The 17,364-nt window shown below is 50.3% G+C and overlaps 2 protein-coding genes across 3 annotated transcripts in view; one reads left to right on the top strand and one right to left on the bottom strand.

The window, feature by feature from the left end:
• The window catches only part of FCGBP (Fc gamma binding protein), a 34,805-nt gene extending 24,127 nt beyond the window's left edge, over positions 1-10,678 (bottom strand). Inside the window, exons 1-8 of the mRNA XM_085533994.1 lie at positions 10,581-10,678; positions 9,179-9,232; positions 7,363-8,577; positions 6,517-6,857; positions 4,583-5,153; positions 3,504-4,102; positions 2,002-2,554; positions 398-987 (exon numbers count right to left, since the gene is read on the bottom strand). Coding sequence (XP_085390120.1) covers positions 398-987; positions 2,002-2,554; positions 3,504-4,102; positions 4,583-5,153; positions 6,517-6,857; positions 7,363-8,577; positions 9,179-9,224 — 3,915 coding nt within the window. The 5' untranslated portion in view covers positions 9,225-9,232; positions 10,581-10,678. The remainder of the gene's footprint in view (positions 1-397; positions 988-2,001; positions 2,555-3,503; positions 4,103-4,582; positions 5,154-6,516; positions 6,858-7,362; positions 8,578-9,178; positions 9,233-10,580) is intronic.
• A 2,647-nt stretch (positions 10,679-13,325) lies between these two features.
• Positions 13,326-17,006, top strand: LOC146751579 (sushi, nidogen and EGF-like domain-containing protein 1). Of its 2 annotated transcripts, none has more exons than XM_085533997.1 (7): positions 13,326-13,417; positions 13,881-13,937; positions 14,010-14,042; positions 14,563-14,693; positions 15,177-15,458; positions 16,080-16,217; positions 16,608-17,006. In XM_085533997.1, exons 2-7 carry the CDS (start codon positions 13,901-13,903, stop codon positions 16,800-16,802), a joined length of 816 nt encoding a protein of 271 aa, XP_085390123.1. In that variant the 5' UTR covers positions 13,326-13,417; positions 13,881-13,900; the 3' UTR covers positions 16,803-17,006. The 2 variants fall into 2 exon arrangements, with proteins under 2 accessions (XP_085390123.1, XP_085390122.1); XM_085533996.1 differs by having other exon boundaries at positions 13,893-13,937.
• Positions 17,007-17,364: the final 358 nt, after the last annotated feature.

Consider the following 17,364-nt stretch of genomic DNA (forward strand, 5'->3'; position numbering starts at 1 on the left):
CACAAGTAGGAGGGGAAATGGGGATAAAAAGGGTTTGTCTTGGAGATGGATGCAAAAAACATTGGGAGAGACACCCTCCAACCCAATTCTTGTTGAATGGATGGCTCCCAGTTTGCAACTGGAGAGGCAATGGGAATGAACGTGGCTTTGCCTTGGGGATAGGATCAAGCTCTTTGCTCCGTGAACTAAAACCCACCATTTTTACATCGTATTTGCATCCAAAAAGAAGAGGTAGATCCCCAATCTGGCCCCAGTGGGGTCAAGACGACCCCAAAGTCTACAGCCCCATATCATCAACCAGGAAAAGGCCGGACATGAAGCACAACCAAACAAGGACATGGTCCCCTCATCCCTGACATCATATCACCCATCCCACCACCATCAGATGCCACCTTACCATGACCGTCCCCCTTTTCCCCCTCTCCAGGGTCAAGGTGAACCCATAGACTTCTACAGACAACGCTTCGATGCCGGAAACCTTCTTTTTCTGCCTGGAATCCTTCTTAATTTTCACCGCAAACTGTTCAACGTCGTCATCAACGTTGCAGCTCTCGGTGAGGATATAGGAACAAGAACCAGGGATCTCAAACGCCGTCCCATCGAAGGACAAATAGCTGCGGTCTCCGGTGACCACGCAGGTCCCAAAGGTGCTGGTTGAGCATTGAAGATCCCCATTGACCACCTGGCAGCTGCTGTTGTCACCAACAGGATTTTCATGGCAGACCACCACCCCTCCATCTTGACACTCGCACTCTTCCAGTTGGGTAGGGTGGAAGATCTCTTCCACTTTGTAATAGGAACCGTGATAGACGCAACCACATTGGGCCATAGGGATGCATTCATCGCCGCTGTAGACGAAGCCCTCGTCGCATACGCAGCCCTCCCGGCACCTCTGGGTGCAACGCAATGGGGTGAAGATGCTGCTGCAGGTCTGGCTGCAATCCATTGAGCACAGCTCGTAGTGGCTGTGGGGCGGGCAGGAAATCCCTGTGTGGGGTAATGGGGTCATTAGTAATGTGTGGGGCAATGGGGTCGTTAGCAATGATGGGAGACAGCACTGGGGACAACTGTGTCCCAGTGTAGTGTTTAATTCACCTCTTCTTTCTTTCCTCCCATTGGGAGATAATTCCCTCTCTCCAAATGTTGGTTTTCCACATGTAAGAGATTGGTTTTTTTTCCCAAAATGGAGACATTTCCCCCCCAAAATGGAGGCCTTCTTGCCCAAAATGGAGATTATCTCCCCCTAACGTGGATATTTCCCCCCCAAATGTGGATATTTCCCCCCCAAATCTACAGCCTTCCTCTCCATATCCAAACCGATTCCCCAGATATGTCCGTATTTTTACTAAATTTAGACAATTTCCCCCCAAAATGTGGGTTTATTTCTTCCCCCTCCCAGATACAGATTTCTTTCTCCCCAAATACAGTTGGTATTTCTCCCCAGTGCAGCTTTATTTCTCCCCATAAAGAAGATTCTCCATTCCTTTCCCCCAAAATTTAGGTCAGTTTCCCCCCAGTGAAGAGTTTTTTCCCTGCTAAAGTCAGATTTTCCCCCTAAAACCCCCAAATCACCTCTTTTTCCCCCCAAAATCCCTCAGGGCCAAATAAGAACCTTCCCTTCATCCCTACCACTCCAGCACCGTATTCCCAACCAGCTTCCAGTTCCCCTTGATCCAGACATTTTGGGTCCATTTGATGCTATTTGACCCCTAAGTGGGCAATTATCTTAATATCTTGCTCTTAATTGGCCCAATGCAAATTAAATGGTGTTTACAGGGACTAAACCCCCATCATCACAACCAGGTGAGTTCTGTCATTCAATGGAAGGGAAACACTCTGTATCACTGGCCATAAATGGGAACAACGGGATTCTAGGGTAAGATAAAACACTGAGCAAGGCCATTCTCACCTCTGCACCATCCCTATGTGAATCTATCCCAAAAATGGGGGTCCCAAAACCTTCAATAAACCAAAACAAGCCCTAAAACTGATCCAACTCACTGCAGAAGTCATTGGCCCTCCACTCCTCGATGCTCGCTCCAGCAGCTTGACAGAGGTCGACGTAGTGTGCAATGTGTTGGCACAGCACCTCCTCCTGCTCCGGATAAAGGCACAAATCCTGCTTGCAATTCTGGACGTATTGTGAGGGTTCAACCATAGAGTGACACCCTCCGAAAGGTCCGTCCGTCCTGGAGATGATCCCACAAAGCTCCTCTTGCTCAACGTTGATCATTGAGTTGGGACATTCCTTTCTGGGTAGCTCTACACAACCCGGAACGTCGACCACCTTCCAGTTGTGCCCAAAGGTGTTGGGATTAGATGTGATATGACCATTCCTCATCATCATCTCATCCCTGTTGTCCCCATTGAAGTTCCCACAGAGCCCACAGAGGGCGTCCTCATAAGTAGAAGGCACCGACACGCCGACGTTGCCGCGTCGATCGTAGGTGACGGTGAGGCCAAAATCGGCCTCTATCACCACATCCCATCCACCTCTATAGATCAGGATCTTCCCATTGTGGGAGTAGGGGAGGTTGACAGATCGGTCATTGACCTGAGGGTGAAAGTGCAAAAAGAAGCATAAAAAAATGCCAAAAAAAGGTTTGGGGTCAAAAGATGGAAATGGATCGTTGGTGAACTGGGTGGAATGTGAAATTTGGGCCTAAAGTTGGTCGGATCTCAAACAAAAGCATCCAGGTGATGCTCTCCAGATTGAAGCATCTGCCCCCAAAAGGTGCCCACCAGCTCTGAGTTGACAGCTGGGATCCAAATGTGGAATTAAACATACAAAATTTGGGCCTAAACCATCCAAAATTGGGCCTAAACTGTTCAAAATTGGGTCTAAACCGTCCAAAATTGGGCCTAAACCATCCAAAACTGAGCCTAAACCGTCCAAAATTTGGGCCTAAACTGTCTGAAATTGGGCCTAAACAATCCCAGCTCTTCAGCTGAAAGTTCTACAGATTAAATCATTGGCCCCCAAAAGATGCCCACCAACTTTGAGCTAAAATCACCAAAAATATGGACACGAATCATCCAAAACTGGACCTAAAACCTCAAAAGTTCGATGTGAAATGCAAAATTTGGGCCTAAAGCAACAAAAATTGGAACCAAAGCATCCAAATCAGGATCAAAAGCATCCAAAAAATGAACATAAATCATCCAAAATGGGACAGAAACATCCAAAATTGGACTTGAAATATAAAATTTGGACTTGGAGCATCCAAGATTTGGGTCTAAAACATAAGAAAATGAACCTAAACCACCCAAAACTTGGATCTAAATGGTCCAAACTCTATAGAAGGAGGTTCTTTGAACTGAATCCTCCGGCTCTAAGGGGGCAGCACGGGAACCTCGTGCCATTTCCAAACAGAGGGGGAGAAATAAAGGAAGAAATATGGGGAAGGAAGGGGGGGGGGAAACGGGGTTGGGTTGAGGGGGTGGGAATGGGGAAAGAAAGCAAGATTTTTGGGGTGAAATAGGAGAAATTGAGTTGAACTCACGGTGATTTTACTGGGGTCCCTGCTGATGGTGATGCTCTTCCCATAGAGTTTGACCCTGATGAGCGTGATGGAGGATGGAGACCCACCATCTTTGAGGCCGTTCTGCACCAACACCTGGAAATCCACCAACCCTTCGCTCTTCTTACACACCCCAACCAACTGGTACAGGCACGTGCCTTGGAAGCTGAACCATTCCCCATCGAAGCTCTTGTAGTGGGTGCTGCCCACAGCCCCACAGACCCCATAACTTATGGGGTAGCATCCCCGGATGCCGTTTTTCACCCCACATTCCTCTTTGGCTTTACAGCTGCTTTGGTAACACGCCGCCTTCTTCTTCCCCTCCTCGCAGATGCAACGTTTGGTGCAGCCGTCGTCGCCCCAAAACTCCTCCCCGAGGCCGTAGAGCTGATCTCCATACACACAGCCGCACTCAGACGGGGGGATGCATCGACCAGCATCCAACACGAAGCCTTCCATGCACCTACAGCCCTCCGTGCAGGTCGAGGTGTTGCAGTAGGAAGGGACGGCTGCATCGTTGCAGGTTGTGGGGCAGGAGGTCCCACACGACGTGTGGTTGCTGTTGGCTGGGCAGGAGGGAGCTGTGGGAATGGATGGGATATCAGGGGCTGCAATGGGGTCCTGCTTTGTTTTAAGGGGCTGCAATGGGGTCCTGCTTTGTTTTAAGGGGCTGCAATGGTTTTAGCGGCTGCAATGGGGTCCTGGTTCATTTTTAGGGGCTGCAATGGGGTCCTGGTTCATTTTAAGGGGCTGCAATGGGGTCCTGGTTCATTTTAAGTGGCTGCAATGGGGTCCTGGTTCATTTTTAGGGTCTGCAATGAGGTCACGGTTCATTTTTAGGGTCTGCAATTGGGTCCTGATTCATATTTAGGGTCTGTAATGGGATCACGGTTCATTTATAGGGGCTGCAGTGAATCCCTGCCTCGCTCATAAGACCAAAAACCAATGGGGACAACCACCACCATTGACTTTACCGCCCCCTTTTTACCCCATCTCCACCTTAATCACACCCTATAGGGCTCAAGTTGCCCCCAAACCCCAATGGATCTTCTCCTACTCACAACAATGCGCCAACATTCTCCATTCATCCACAACGACTCCCTCCTCCCTGCAGCTTTCCACGTAGGCATTCAGAGCCTGGCACAGAACCACATGGAGCCCTTCGTAGCTGCAGAGGTCAGAGATGCAGTTTTTAACGTAGATATCCGTATTGATTGTATCGTGGCAGCTTTGGAACGGACCCGGCCGTTGGTTGAGCAACGCGCAAAACTCCTCCGTGTTATACTTGGCTGTCTCCCTCCACGAGCAACGCTTGCATTCACCACCACAGCTATCCAAGCAGGTCCTGTCATCACCAAGAACCTTCCAGACCTGCCCTAGAACCACGGTGCTCTGCGCCAAGGTGCCATCAGGTAGAAGAGCATCGTCGTGGGGATCCCCGTTGCTGTTCCCACACATCCCGCAGACTCTGCCCGCGTGAACGCTGGGGATCTTCAGCATCAAGTGACCGTCCCAGTTGTACAACACCTTCAGCATGAAGTCGGTTTTGAGCAGGACAAAACTGCCCTTCTGATGGAGATGGAGCTTCCCTTGGGCCAGCGAGATGGGGAGGTGGGTGTGGTGGTTGTTCACCTGGAGGGGGGAAGGAAGGAAGGAAGAGAGAAGGAATGGAATGCAAGGGAATGCAAAGGTTGGGTTTGTTGCTTTCTATTGAGGGGTCTTCCCTTCAAGTCTCTGCAAGAGGCTGCAAGCCTCTAAGTTGGCAGAAAGGAAATAAACATGCAAAAAGCAATCAAACACACAAACAGCCCCAAAAAACACCCAACCGAGTACCAAATCGACCACCCAAACATCCAGCCAATCATCCAAAACAACAACCAAAAGAATGTTGAAACAGCCAAAGAAACAGCCAAAGAAACAGCCAAACACCATCAAATCAGCCAGCCAATCACCCAAACACCCACCCAATCACCCCCAAAAAACGCCCACCCAACCACTCATCAAGTCCATTCATCCAGACAACCAACCAAGCACCCAACTACTCAACAACCCAAAGAAACACCCGACCAACCACCCAACAAATCAACCAATCATCCAAAAAACCACCCATCCAACCACCCAGAGAAACACCCAACCAACTACCCCCCAAAACAAACACCCAACCACCCCAAAAAACCCCATCCAGCCACCCCCAAAAATACCCAACAACCCCCCAAAAAACACCCATCCAACCACCCCAAAAAACACCCATCCAATCCCAAAAAAACCCCATCCAACCCCCCAAAAAACACCCATCCAACCCTAAAAAACCCCATCCAACCACCCCAAAAAACACCCAACAACCCCCCAAAAAAACCCATCCAACCACCCCAAAAAACACCCATCCAACCCCCCCAAAAAACCCCATTCAATCCCCAAAAACACTCATCCAGCCACCCCAAAAAACACCCATCCAACCACCCCAAAAAACCCCATCCAACCACCCCAAAAAACACCCATCCAATCCCAAAAAAACCCCATCCAATTCCAAAAAAACCCCATCCAATCCCAAAAAAACCCCATCCAATCCCAAAAAAACCCCATCCAACCCCCCCAAAAAAACCCCATCCAACCACCCCAAAAACACCTCATCCAACCACCCCAAAAAACACCCATCCAACCACCCCAAAAAACACCCATCCAACCACCCCAAAAAACACCCAACAACCCCCCAAAAAAACCCATCCAACCACCCCAAAAAACACCCATCCAACCACCCCAAAAAACACCCAACAACCCCCCAAAAAACCCACCCACTCAATCAACCACCCCACTTCCCCCTTCCCACCCCCCCAGCCACCCCAAAAACCCACCCAACAGACCCTCATAAACCCCCTTTCCCCCTCAGCATCCTCCCACCCCACATTCCCCTCCTGGTTCTCCATCATAAATCCAACCGACCACCCCATCTCATTGCCACCTAAAGGACGTCCCTGATGGGAGATCCCTCACGTACCCTCACGAGTCCAACCTCAGACCTGATGATGGTGACTGTGATATTATAAACCTGGACGGTCACAGCATCAATGTAGGGGGATTTCGAGTTGCCCCTGTGGCTGTTTTTGACCTCGACGCTGAAGAAGGGCAGGTTGGCGGCCGGGTTGCAGGTTTTGCTCAAGGTATAAGTGCAGGTGCCCATGAAATCAAAGGTTTTCCCATCAAAGGTCTTATAGTGGGGCCCACCGATGACCCAGCAGGTGGAGAAGGTCTCTTGGATGCACGTGGGTTCCCCTTCCACCATCTCACACCGCTCCTGCTCCTGGCAGGAGATGTCGGAGCAGGAAAGGGTGGAGGAAGCTGGTGAGAAAGAAGATATAGGGGGTGGTCCCTATATATGTACATATACCAAGATATATTCTGTGGTCCCACCAACCCCATTCTGTGATCCTACACCCCAAAACCACACCAACCCACACAGATCCCACCAACCCCATTCTATGGTCCTACCAACCCCATCCTATGATCCTATACCCCAAAATCACACCAACCCACACAGATCCCACCAACCCCATTCTATGGTCCTACCAACCCCATCCTATGATCCTATACCCCAAAACCCCACCAACCCACACAGATCCCATCCTATGATCCCACCAACCCCATCCTATAATCCTACACCCAATAAAACCCCACCAACCCCACCCCTGAACCCACCAACCCCATCCTGTGGTCCTACACCCTATAAAACCCCACCAACTCCATCCTATGACCCCACCAACCCAAAACCCCACCAACCACCCACCCCACTTCGCGACCCAACCCCCTCAACCCCCTCAACCCACCCCCCTCTGACCCTACTTACGTGTAGCACACAGCCCAGCAAACCCATAACCCGCGTAGTTCTGAAAGCCAAATCCCAGCAGCCCAAAGGTCTCCTCCTCGTGCCCAGAGCTCCATCTGCCCACTGAAGCCGTCAAGCTCTGCATGGACCAGGAGAACTCGGTGCCAGGGATTCCCTTCCACCTCCCATTTGTTGCTTTCTGTTGCGTGAAGGTGTCGATGCTGGAGGTTTTGGCCACCAGGACGACGTAGCTGTGCATGTTCAACCCAGTGAACCGGTACGAGGAACAGTAGGACGAGATGGGTGGGATGGTGAGCAGGAAGGGGTCTTGCCATACAAAAAACCCCTTGGAGCCGGTGAAGAAGAAAACCACCTGAATCACGGCTGAAGAATTCACATAGAAAGGAGAATTCAGCTTCGTCTTGAAGACTTTGACTTTCCCGGCCTCCATGTGCTTCGTGGAGGCCTCGTTGCCTTCATGGTAGGAGATGGAGGTATCTTCAGCCGCCACGACGTAGACCAGATCATGGGCTTTCTGCAGGGGGTTGGGGGGCACGATGTAGGTTCTCCCCCAGGCACTGACGGGGAGGAGCTGCTCCACCACGTAGTCACAACCGCTGTGCACCTTGGCGCAGGTGTGACCGCTGAGCACGGCCACGGCGCGGTCCGATGTCACTTTGGTCCCCGAGAGATCGTCCTCACTTTGGAGCTGCAAGCTCTGATAGGGACTCAAAGGGATGGAAAAAGTGGAGCCGGATCTGTAGATCTTCCTTTGGAAATGAATCTTCCCTTTGACTTTGATGGAAACGATGGTTGGTTCCTTCCCGGCCACCACGGCGAATTCCTTCAAACCCATTTTCTCCGCGTCGTTGGGGGTCACCACAAAGTATTCGGTGCCCAACATGGCCGTGGGCAGCACCGCGGTGGCACCGATGCTGTGGGTTTTAGAGCTGGAGATGACGACGGAGATGTCTTTGGTAGACGTCACCAATAGGCTCTTCTGGGAGATCCTCTTGTTGATCAACTCCAAAGCTCCGGGGATGGGAACGGAGATGGTTTGGACATCCCTGAGGATGAAGGTTTCATCAAAGGTCCCGTCGGAGGCGCTGAGGGTGACTTGGGTGGAGCTGGAATAGGAGGTGAGGAAGAGGAGGAGGTTGGGGCGGACGGCTTCTTCGCTGTTCTGAAGGACGGCAACCAGGAACTCCTTGCCGCGGAACATGGCGGAGGTGAGGGCTGGGAAGGGGGAGAGGAGAGAAAAAGGGGGGAGATAAGTGATAAATGGGGGGGGAAAAGGGAGGGAGAATGGGGGGGGGGGATGGGAAGAGCAGAGGGGGAGGAGAGGAGGAGGAAGAGGGGGAAGAGAGGGGGAGAGGAGGAGGAAGAGGATGAGTGGGGGGGGGAGAGGAAGAGGAAGAGTGGGGGGAGAGGAGGAGGAGGAGGAAGAGAAGAGGGAGAGGAAGAGGAAGAAGAGCAAGGGGGGAGAGGAAGAAGAAGAGGGGGGTGGAGAGGAGGAGGAAGAGGAAGAGTGGGAGGGAGAGGAGGAGAAAGAGTGGAGGGGAGGAAGGGAGGAAGAGGAAGGGGGGGAGGAAGAGCGGGGGTTGCGGGGGGGGACGAACGGGAGGGGGAGGACAAAAGAGGGGGGGTCGAAAGGGGGGGGGGATAAAAGAGGGGGGGGTTGAAAGGGGGGGGGGGAACCAAAGGGACGGGAGGGGTACAGAAGAAGGGGGGGGGACAAAAGGGGGGCGAAGGGAAAAAAGAAGGGTGGGAAGGGGTGCCACCCATTTCTGCCCCCCCCCCCCCCCCCAAAATAGAAGCACATTTTGGGGTCACTCACTGCAACTCAGGGCCAGCCCCAACAGGATGCGCCATGTTGCCCCCATCTCTAACCCTACAAAGCAAAAAAAAGGCCAAAATTGGTAAAAAATGCACTTTTTAGAGGAAAAATAACAACGGGGACCATCGAGGGAGGTCTGGAAGGTCCCATTTCGGCTCAAATTCACCCCAAAATTCATATTGTTATCCCATCAATTCACCCCAAACACCCCCCCCCCCCCCCCCAACATCCTATAATGGGTTCACCTTTGGCTGAACTGACCCCAAAATAACTCAGATTTTAGGGCAAAAAAATCCCCAAATCTTTAGGGTTTCATATCCCCATATCTTTTGGTTTGAAAATCCCATATTTGGGGTTTCACACCCTAAAATTTAGAGGGGTTCACCCCATAACTTCGTGTGCCCAGAACCCCCTTTCTATAGAGTTCAATAACCCATAATTTGGGGTAAAACACCCTAAAACCTTCAGAATCTGGCACCCCAAATCTTTAGAGTTTCATAGCCCATGTATTTTGAGTTGAAAACCCCATATTTAGGGTTTCACGCCCCATAATTTGGGGAGGTTCACCCCATAATTTGAGTGTTTAGGGCCCTTTCTTTGTAGGGCTCAGCACCCCATAATTTGGGGTAAAACACCCTATATCCTTCAAACCCCAAATCTTTAGGGTTTCATACCCATATCCATTGGATTAATGACCCATTTGGACCCATTGCAGCTCCACCACCCCCCATCCATCTCTTTGGGTTTAGAAACCCAGATTTGGGGTTTTTAGGACCCTGTATTATTAGGGATAAGTGTCTCCTCCCCCCCAAATACCTGCTGGTCTTAATACCCCACATATTTAGGGTAGAGGGTCTCAGATCTTTGGGGTTTATCACCCATCTCCCCCCACTGATAGAGATGGGGAAAAACCTGGATGTATTTGGGGCAGAAAACCCCTTTTGACCCATTTAGGGCTCAATTAAACCCAGCTGGTTCCTGTTATATGGCTGCATGAACCACCCCTATACACACACCCCACAGACCTCATAAATCTGGATGTATTTGGGGCAGAAAACCCCTTTTGACCCATTCAGGGCTCAATTAAACCCAGCTGGATCCTGTTATATGGCTGCATGAACCACCCCCATACACACACCCCACAGACCTCATAAACCTGGATGTATTTGGGGCAGAAAACCCCTTTTGACCCATTCAGGGCTCAATTAAACCCAGCTGGATCCTGTTATATGGCTGCATGAACCACCCCCATACACACACCCCATAGACCTTATATTGCACAGGTGTGGTGGGGCACACAATGAGATCCCACCTGACCCTAAAAAACAAGCAAAAAAACCCTTTGGAACCTCCCAAAAAGCCCCAAATCCCCTTAAATTTCATTGCTTCATCCATTGCTTACCGCCACCTTCTGTTCCTCAGTGCAGCCCCTTTGCTAAAGCCCAGCGAGGAGAGAAGGGGATGAATGGGGGGGGTGGGGGGGGGAGTGAACATCCAGACCCTAAATCTGCCCTTTTTATACCCAAATGTGGTTTCCTAAGAATTTCCTCCCCCTGGGGCAATAGGGGAAAGTTGTTGGCATTGAAAAACACGTGTAAAAAAAAAGAGCCGATTTTTTTTGGCTGATTCAGGAATATTTTATGGTATTTTGGGGGTGGGGATGAGGGCAGGAGGTGATGAACCCTCATGGGGGGGGGGGTCACGTTGCAAAACAACTCCGGGGTTCCTGAGAATTGGGAGGAAAGGAACAAGGAGAGGAGCCAGGAGGGGAAGAAATGCAGCTGGTTCCTCTGCGCTGCTGGAGCTGCAGAGCAAAAACAACTGCTTGCAATTGGGGGGGGGGGGGTTAGAAGTGTGGGGTGGGTTGCAATGGGGGCAGATCTATAGGGTACGTTGCAATGGGGGCAGATCTATAGGGTAGATTGCAATGGGGGCAGATCTGCAAGTGAAGTTGCAATGGGTGCAGAGCTGCAGGTACGCTGCAATGAGATGCAGGTGAGGTTGCAATGGGTGCAGATCTATAGAGTACGTTGCAATGGGGGCAGATCTGCAGGTGAAGTTGCAATGGGTGCAGATCTATAGGGTATGCTGCAATGGGGGCAGATATGCAGGTGAGATTGCAATGGGACAGATTGCAATGGGTGCAGATCTATAGGGTACGTTGCGATGGGGGCAGATCTATAGGGTATGTTGCATTGGGTATAAATGTGCAGGTGAGGTTGCAGTGGGTGCAGATCTATAGGGTACGCTGCAATGGGGGCAGATATGCAGGTGAGGTTGCAATGGGGCAGATTGCAATGGGTGCAGATCTATAGGGAACGTTGCATTGGGTATAAATGTGCAGGTGAGGTTGCAGTGGGGGCAGATCTATAGGGTACGTTGCAATGGGGGCAGATATGCAGATGAAATTGCAATGGGTTCAATGCTGCAGATGAAGTTGCAATGGGGGCAGAGCTGCAGGTGAGGTTGCAATGGGGGCAGATCTATAGGGTACGTTGCAATGGGGGCAGATCTGCAGGTGAGGTTGCAATGGGGGCAGAGCTGCAGGTGAGGTTGCAATGGGGCAGATTGCAATGGGGGCAGATCTATAGGGTACGTTGCAATGGGGGCAGAGCTGCAAGAGAAGTTGCAATGGGTGCAGAGCTGCAGGTGAGGTTGCAATGGGTGCAGATTGCAATGGGTGCAGATCTATAGGGTATGTTGCAATGGGGGCAGATCTATAGGGTACGCTGTGATGGGTGCATAGCTGCAGGTGAGGTTGCAATGGGGGCAGATCTATAGGGTATATTGCAATGGGGGCAGAGATGCAGGTGACATTGCAATGGGTTCAGTGCTGCAGATGGAGTTGCAATGGGTGCAGATCTATAGGGTACGTTGCAATGGGGGCAGAGATGCAGGTGAGGTTGCAATGGGGGCAGAGATGCAGGTGAGGTTGCAATGGGGCAGATTGCAATGGGGGCAGATCTATAGGGTACATTGCAATGGGGGCAGATCTGCAGGTGAGGTTGCAATGGGTGCAGATCTATAGGGTACAATGCAATGGGGGCAGATATGCAGGTGAGGTTGCAATGGGGCAGATTGCAGTGGGTGCAGATCTATAGGGAACGTTGCAATGGGGGCAGATCTCCCCCCTTATATCCCCCCATTAACATCCCCCTTATATCCCCCCATTAACATCCCCCTTATATCCCCCCATTAACATCCCCCCTTATATCCCCCCCATATTAACATCCCCCCTTATATCCCCCCATTAACATCCCCCCTTATATCCCCCTCCCCATATTAACATCCCCCCTTATATCCCCCCCATTAACATCCCCCCTTATATCCCCCCCATTAACATCCCCCCTTATATCCCCCCCATTAACATCCCCCCTTATATCCCCCCATATTAACATCCCCCCTTATATCCCCCCCATTAATATCCCCCTTATATCCCCCCCATTAACATCCCCCCTTATATCCCCATATTAACATCTCCCCTTATATCCCCCCCATTAACATCCCTCTTATATCCCCCCCATTAACATCCCCCCTTATATCCCCCCCATTAACATCCCCCCTTATATCCCCCCATTAACATCCCCCTTATATATCCCCATTAACATCCCCCCTTATATCCCCCCCATTAACATCCCCCTTATATCTCCCCATTAACATCCCCCCTTATATCCCCCCTCATTAACATCCCCCTTATATCCCCCCCATTAACATCCCCCCTTATATCCCCCCCATTAACATCCCCCTTATATCCCCCCATTAACATCCCCCCTTATATCCCCCCATTATCATCCCCCTTATCCCCCCCCCCTTATAACCCCCCCTATTTGCGATGCTTTGGACCCATCAGCTCCAATAGAAACATGGTTGATTTTTCTGCTTTTTCGGGGGGATTTATTGCTCTTTTTTGGCTGGATTTACCCCAAAAAACCCCAAATGGGATTTCTGCAGAAACCAAAACATCTCCCCGACCCCAAATTCACCCTTTTTCCTCTGAATTCCCATATGGGATTTCAACTCCGGGTCAAAGCCATGTCAGCACAATTCATTGCGTTTCTGCTTTTCGTTCTTCTTTATTTTTAACCCAAAAAAAAGCAAATATTTATATATATATATTTGAGCTTTATAAGGAGGCTGAAGGTGAGTCGGGAGCCCCATTTCTTTGCAGCTGAGCTCACATCCGTGCTTCTTTTTTTGGGCCATTTTAAGGTGAAATTGGGACCGAACCGTGAAGACAAGGTAAGAATTTTCCCCCCTTTAAATCGCAAGGATTGAGCAAAATAAAACCCCCAAAAATGAGCAAAAATAGGGGAAAAATTAACAAGCAGCAAATCTGGGGCAAAAAAGGCTCATTTTGGTCCAGATTTGGTCCTGATTTAATGTGTATTTTTTACACAAATTCACCTTAAATCACCCCAAATTGGAGCCACGGATCCTCCTCCCTCCCTCATCTCTTTGATGATTATTGCTCTTTTTTTCACAGCTCAATGAGTGATTTTGCACCTTTCCCCCCCAAAAAAGATCCCAATTGATTTATAGCAGCTTTTGCTCGGGGGGGGGGGGGGGAGCAAAATGGGGCAAAATGGGTTAAAAAGAAGACTTAAAATGGATGGAAAACGTGCACGCAGTGGTTGGTTGTTGCTTGGTTTATTATTCCCTGTTATATCTTGAACAAATTTTAGCATTTTTTTTATCTTTTTAACCATTTTTGCAGGAATCGGGATGAAATCCTCCTTTGTTTTCTTCTTCCTCATGTCAGGTGGGTGAGGGCTGTAGGAAACGGGGCTCTGAATGCTCAGAAATTGATATTTCCCCTTTTTTTCCTCTGTAGGAATGGTGACAAACATCCACCCAACACCCCAAGGTCAGTACCTGAATCATTGGGTTTGCCCTAATAAATGGTTTTTCCACCCAAAATTGGGGTTATTTCCCCCTGGTTTGGATCTTCCAGGTAGAGATATGGGAATCCAATGGGTACCTGGGCCATTGGTTTTGCCCTAATAAATGATATTCTCACTCAAAATTGGGGTTATTTCCCCCTGATTTGGGTCTTTCAGGTGGGGATATGAGAATGCAATGGGTACCCGGGCCATTGGTTTTGTGTTAATAAATGATATTGCCACCCAAAATTGGGGTTATTTCCCCCTGATTTGGGTTTTCCAGGTGGAGATACGGGATCCAATGGGTACCTGGGCCATTAGTTTTGCCCTAATAAATGATATTCCCACTCAAAATCATGCTTATTTCTGCTCTGCTTTGAATCTTCCTCATAAATACATAAGAAGGAATCCCAAACTTGATGGGTTTCACCCCAAAACACACACTGGGTCGATATAATGAGCTATGGGGTCCCTCTAACACCTCCCCCCTCTTCCTTTCTCTAGCACCTTTGCTTTATCCCTATGGCCTGGACCAGGGTGACCGTAAAAACCCCAAACTCGATGATGGGACATCCAAGAGGCTGCCCCTCTCCGTGCCCTTCACTTTCTATGGCAAAGAATACCGAACCCTTTACGTACGTGAGACAGAACTTCACCTCTCCCCATTTCCCATCTTTCCCCCCCTCCCCCACTCCCTCTTTCGGTCTATTTTGCCCCAAAATCAACCTTTTGCGTGGGATTGACTCAGTTTCCCTATCAAGCTTATTTTATTTCCCTATGGGGTATCAAAGCATCCTTGTGGGGGTCGGGATGGGGGTCTTGGGGGGGGATCTCACTCTTCCAGCCCAGCAGATGGGAGGTGGGTGGGCAAGCGTGCTCTGTCCCACCTCCCCCCTTGTACTGAATGAATGGGGGGCTAAATGCTCCCAATCCAACCACATAAATCTATATCTATCCTTATAACTATACACATAGAATCTTATTCACGGCTGAGGGCGTATCTGACTCTTCATAGAGTCATAGAGAAGACTTGGGTTGACCCGTGACCAAGTCAAGGAGTCGACCCCATGCTGGGCTTCCACCTGTAGAGCTCTACAGCAACCCGCTGCCTTTTGCAGGTGAACAACAACGGCGTGATCTCCTTCGACACCCAGGTCAAGCAATACACCCCCGACCCCTTCCCCCTGGCCGATGGGCGTCCCTTCGTGGCTCCCTATTGGGGTGACGTGGACAACGTGCTGGGTGGGGAGATCTACTACCGTCAGACCACCGACCCGGAGCTGCTCCAACTCATCACCCATAACATCAACCAGTATTTCCCTGCTATCCCCTTCACTGCCACGTGGGCTTTCGTGGCCACCTGGGACCACGTGGCTTATTACGACTCCAAAAGCAATAAGGTCAGCTGCTCCGTATGAGGTCTGTGTTGCTCAGAAAGCAACTGATCCCGGCCAATAGTTTGATGGCAGGGGACAGTGATGAGCCTAAACCAGAGCTCTGCTGGGAGAGCTCGGCGTGTTGAACCTTACAGCCCATATATTGGTCTTATATAACCTTTATGTTGGCCTTCCTGCCTCATTTAGCGGCCCTGTGGCTCACCTATTGACCTCAAGGTCTACCCATTGGCCTCAAGATCCCCCCATTGGCCTTTACAACCTACTGGTTGGCCTCAAGATCCCCCCATTGACCTCAAGATCCCCCCATTGGCCTCAAGATCCCCCCAGTCGCCTCAAGATTCCCCCATTGGCCTTCACAACCTACTGGTTGGCCTCAAGATCTACCCATTGACCTCAAGATCCCCCCATTGGCCTTTACAACCTACTGGTGGGGCCTCTGACCCACGTATTGCCCTTAAGACCCCCACGTTGACACCTTTTTCTCTCTTTCTGACCCATTTCTCAGCCTTCACAACTCAGGCATTTGATTTATGATCCATTTGTTGGACCTATTATTAATTTTAACTACTTTTTATTTCACCTGCTCATGGATGATGCCATTTTATCTACTTTTCCTTCCCTCAGGGCAACACCTTCCAGGCCGCCCTCACCACCAGCACCGACACATCCTTCGTCATCCTCAACTACAAGGACATCCAATGGACCACGGGGGTAGCAAGCGGCGGTGACCCCAAAACTGGCCTTGGAGGCACCCCGGCCCATGTAAGCGGGGCTGAAGGGAAATAGGATAAAGGGGAATTAAGGGATGGGTGGGAGGTTGAGCTGTAAGGCTGTATGGGATCAATATGAGGTTCAGTAGAGGGAGGACAGCCCATAAAGCTCCATGGGAAGGGAAGGGAAGGGAAGGGAAGGGAAGGGAAGGGAAGGGAAGGGAAGGGAAGGGAAGGGAAGGGAAGGGAAGGGAAGGGAAGGGAAGGGAAGGGAAGGGAAGGGAAGGGAAGATGTTGGCCTGCATCTGGGCTGGATGATCTTTTAAGGTTCTTTCCAACCTTGGTGATTCTATGCTACTATATTTTAGGGCTCATAACATCACGATTGGTGGTTAGCCTATAGGATCAGGCCTTATATCCCCCATACTGCCCTCTTTTGCAGGCTGGTTTCAACAGTGGGGATGAAACCAACTACTACAACATCCCCGGCTCCCGCACCGAAGCCGTCATCAACATCACCAAGACCTCCAATGTCAACGTACCAGGACGTTGGGTCTTCCAGGTGGATGACTTCAAGGTGACCGGGGTCCCCACTGAGACCCCCAACTCTGCTGCCGACAAGAGGTGCTGGCTGTGAGTTGTATTTCAGAGGGAGAAAACAACCCCAAACGGCCCCAAATGGCCCCAAAAAGGAAGACATGGTTTTGGCTCTGCCCCTATCCCATGCTTTGGGTTTTATCTTGAGGATCAAGTCGACACATCGCAGACCCCATTGGCCCCCATCCCTGTGGACACCCCTTCAATCAACCTCTGCCAATAAAGCTGAAGCTGAGGCATCGTGGCTCCGGTGTCCCCTCCATTTCTCAGCCCTCTGTGTGCATTGGGGGGATGTTTAGGATTTATTTGTACCAATTTCTGCTCTTTCACCCCCAAAATTTGTGGGGTTTTTTTGGTGCTCTGTGCTGTTTCTGGTGTGTTTTCCATCGTTTTTATGCGTAAGTTCAAGGGTTTGTGTGCTTTGGAGGGGGGGTGAATTCTGATCTCCGGGGTTTCCTGCCTAGGGAGCAAAATAAGCAGGGGAAAATAAAAAGAAGAAAATGTAAGAAAAAATGAGAAATCTAAGGAAAAGAAAATGGAAAAGAGAGGAAAGAAAATGAGAGGGAAGGAGTGGGGAGGGGGAAAAGAAGAGGGGAGGAGAG

This window comes from Coturnix japonica, unplaced genomic scaffold (genome assembly GCF_054131305.1).
Source record: "Coturnix japonica strain WE unplaced genomic scaffold, WE-NBRP24 Scf073, whole genome shotgun sequence".
Lineage (NCBI taxonomy): Eukaryota > Metazoa > Chordata > Aves > Galliformes > Phasianidae > Coturnix > Coturnix japonica.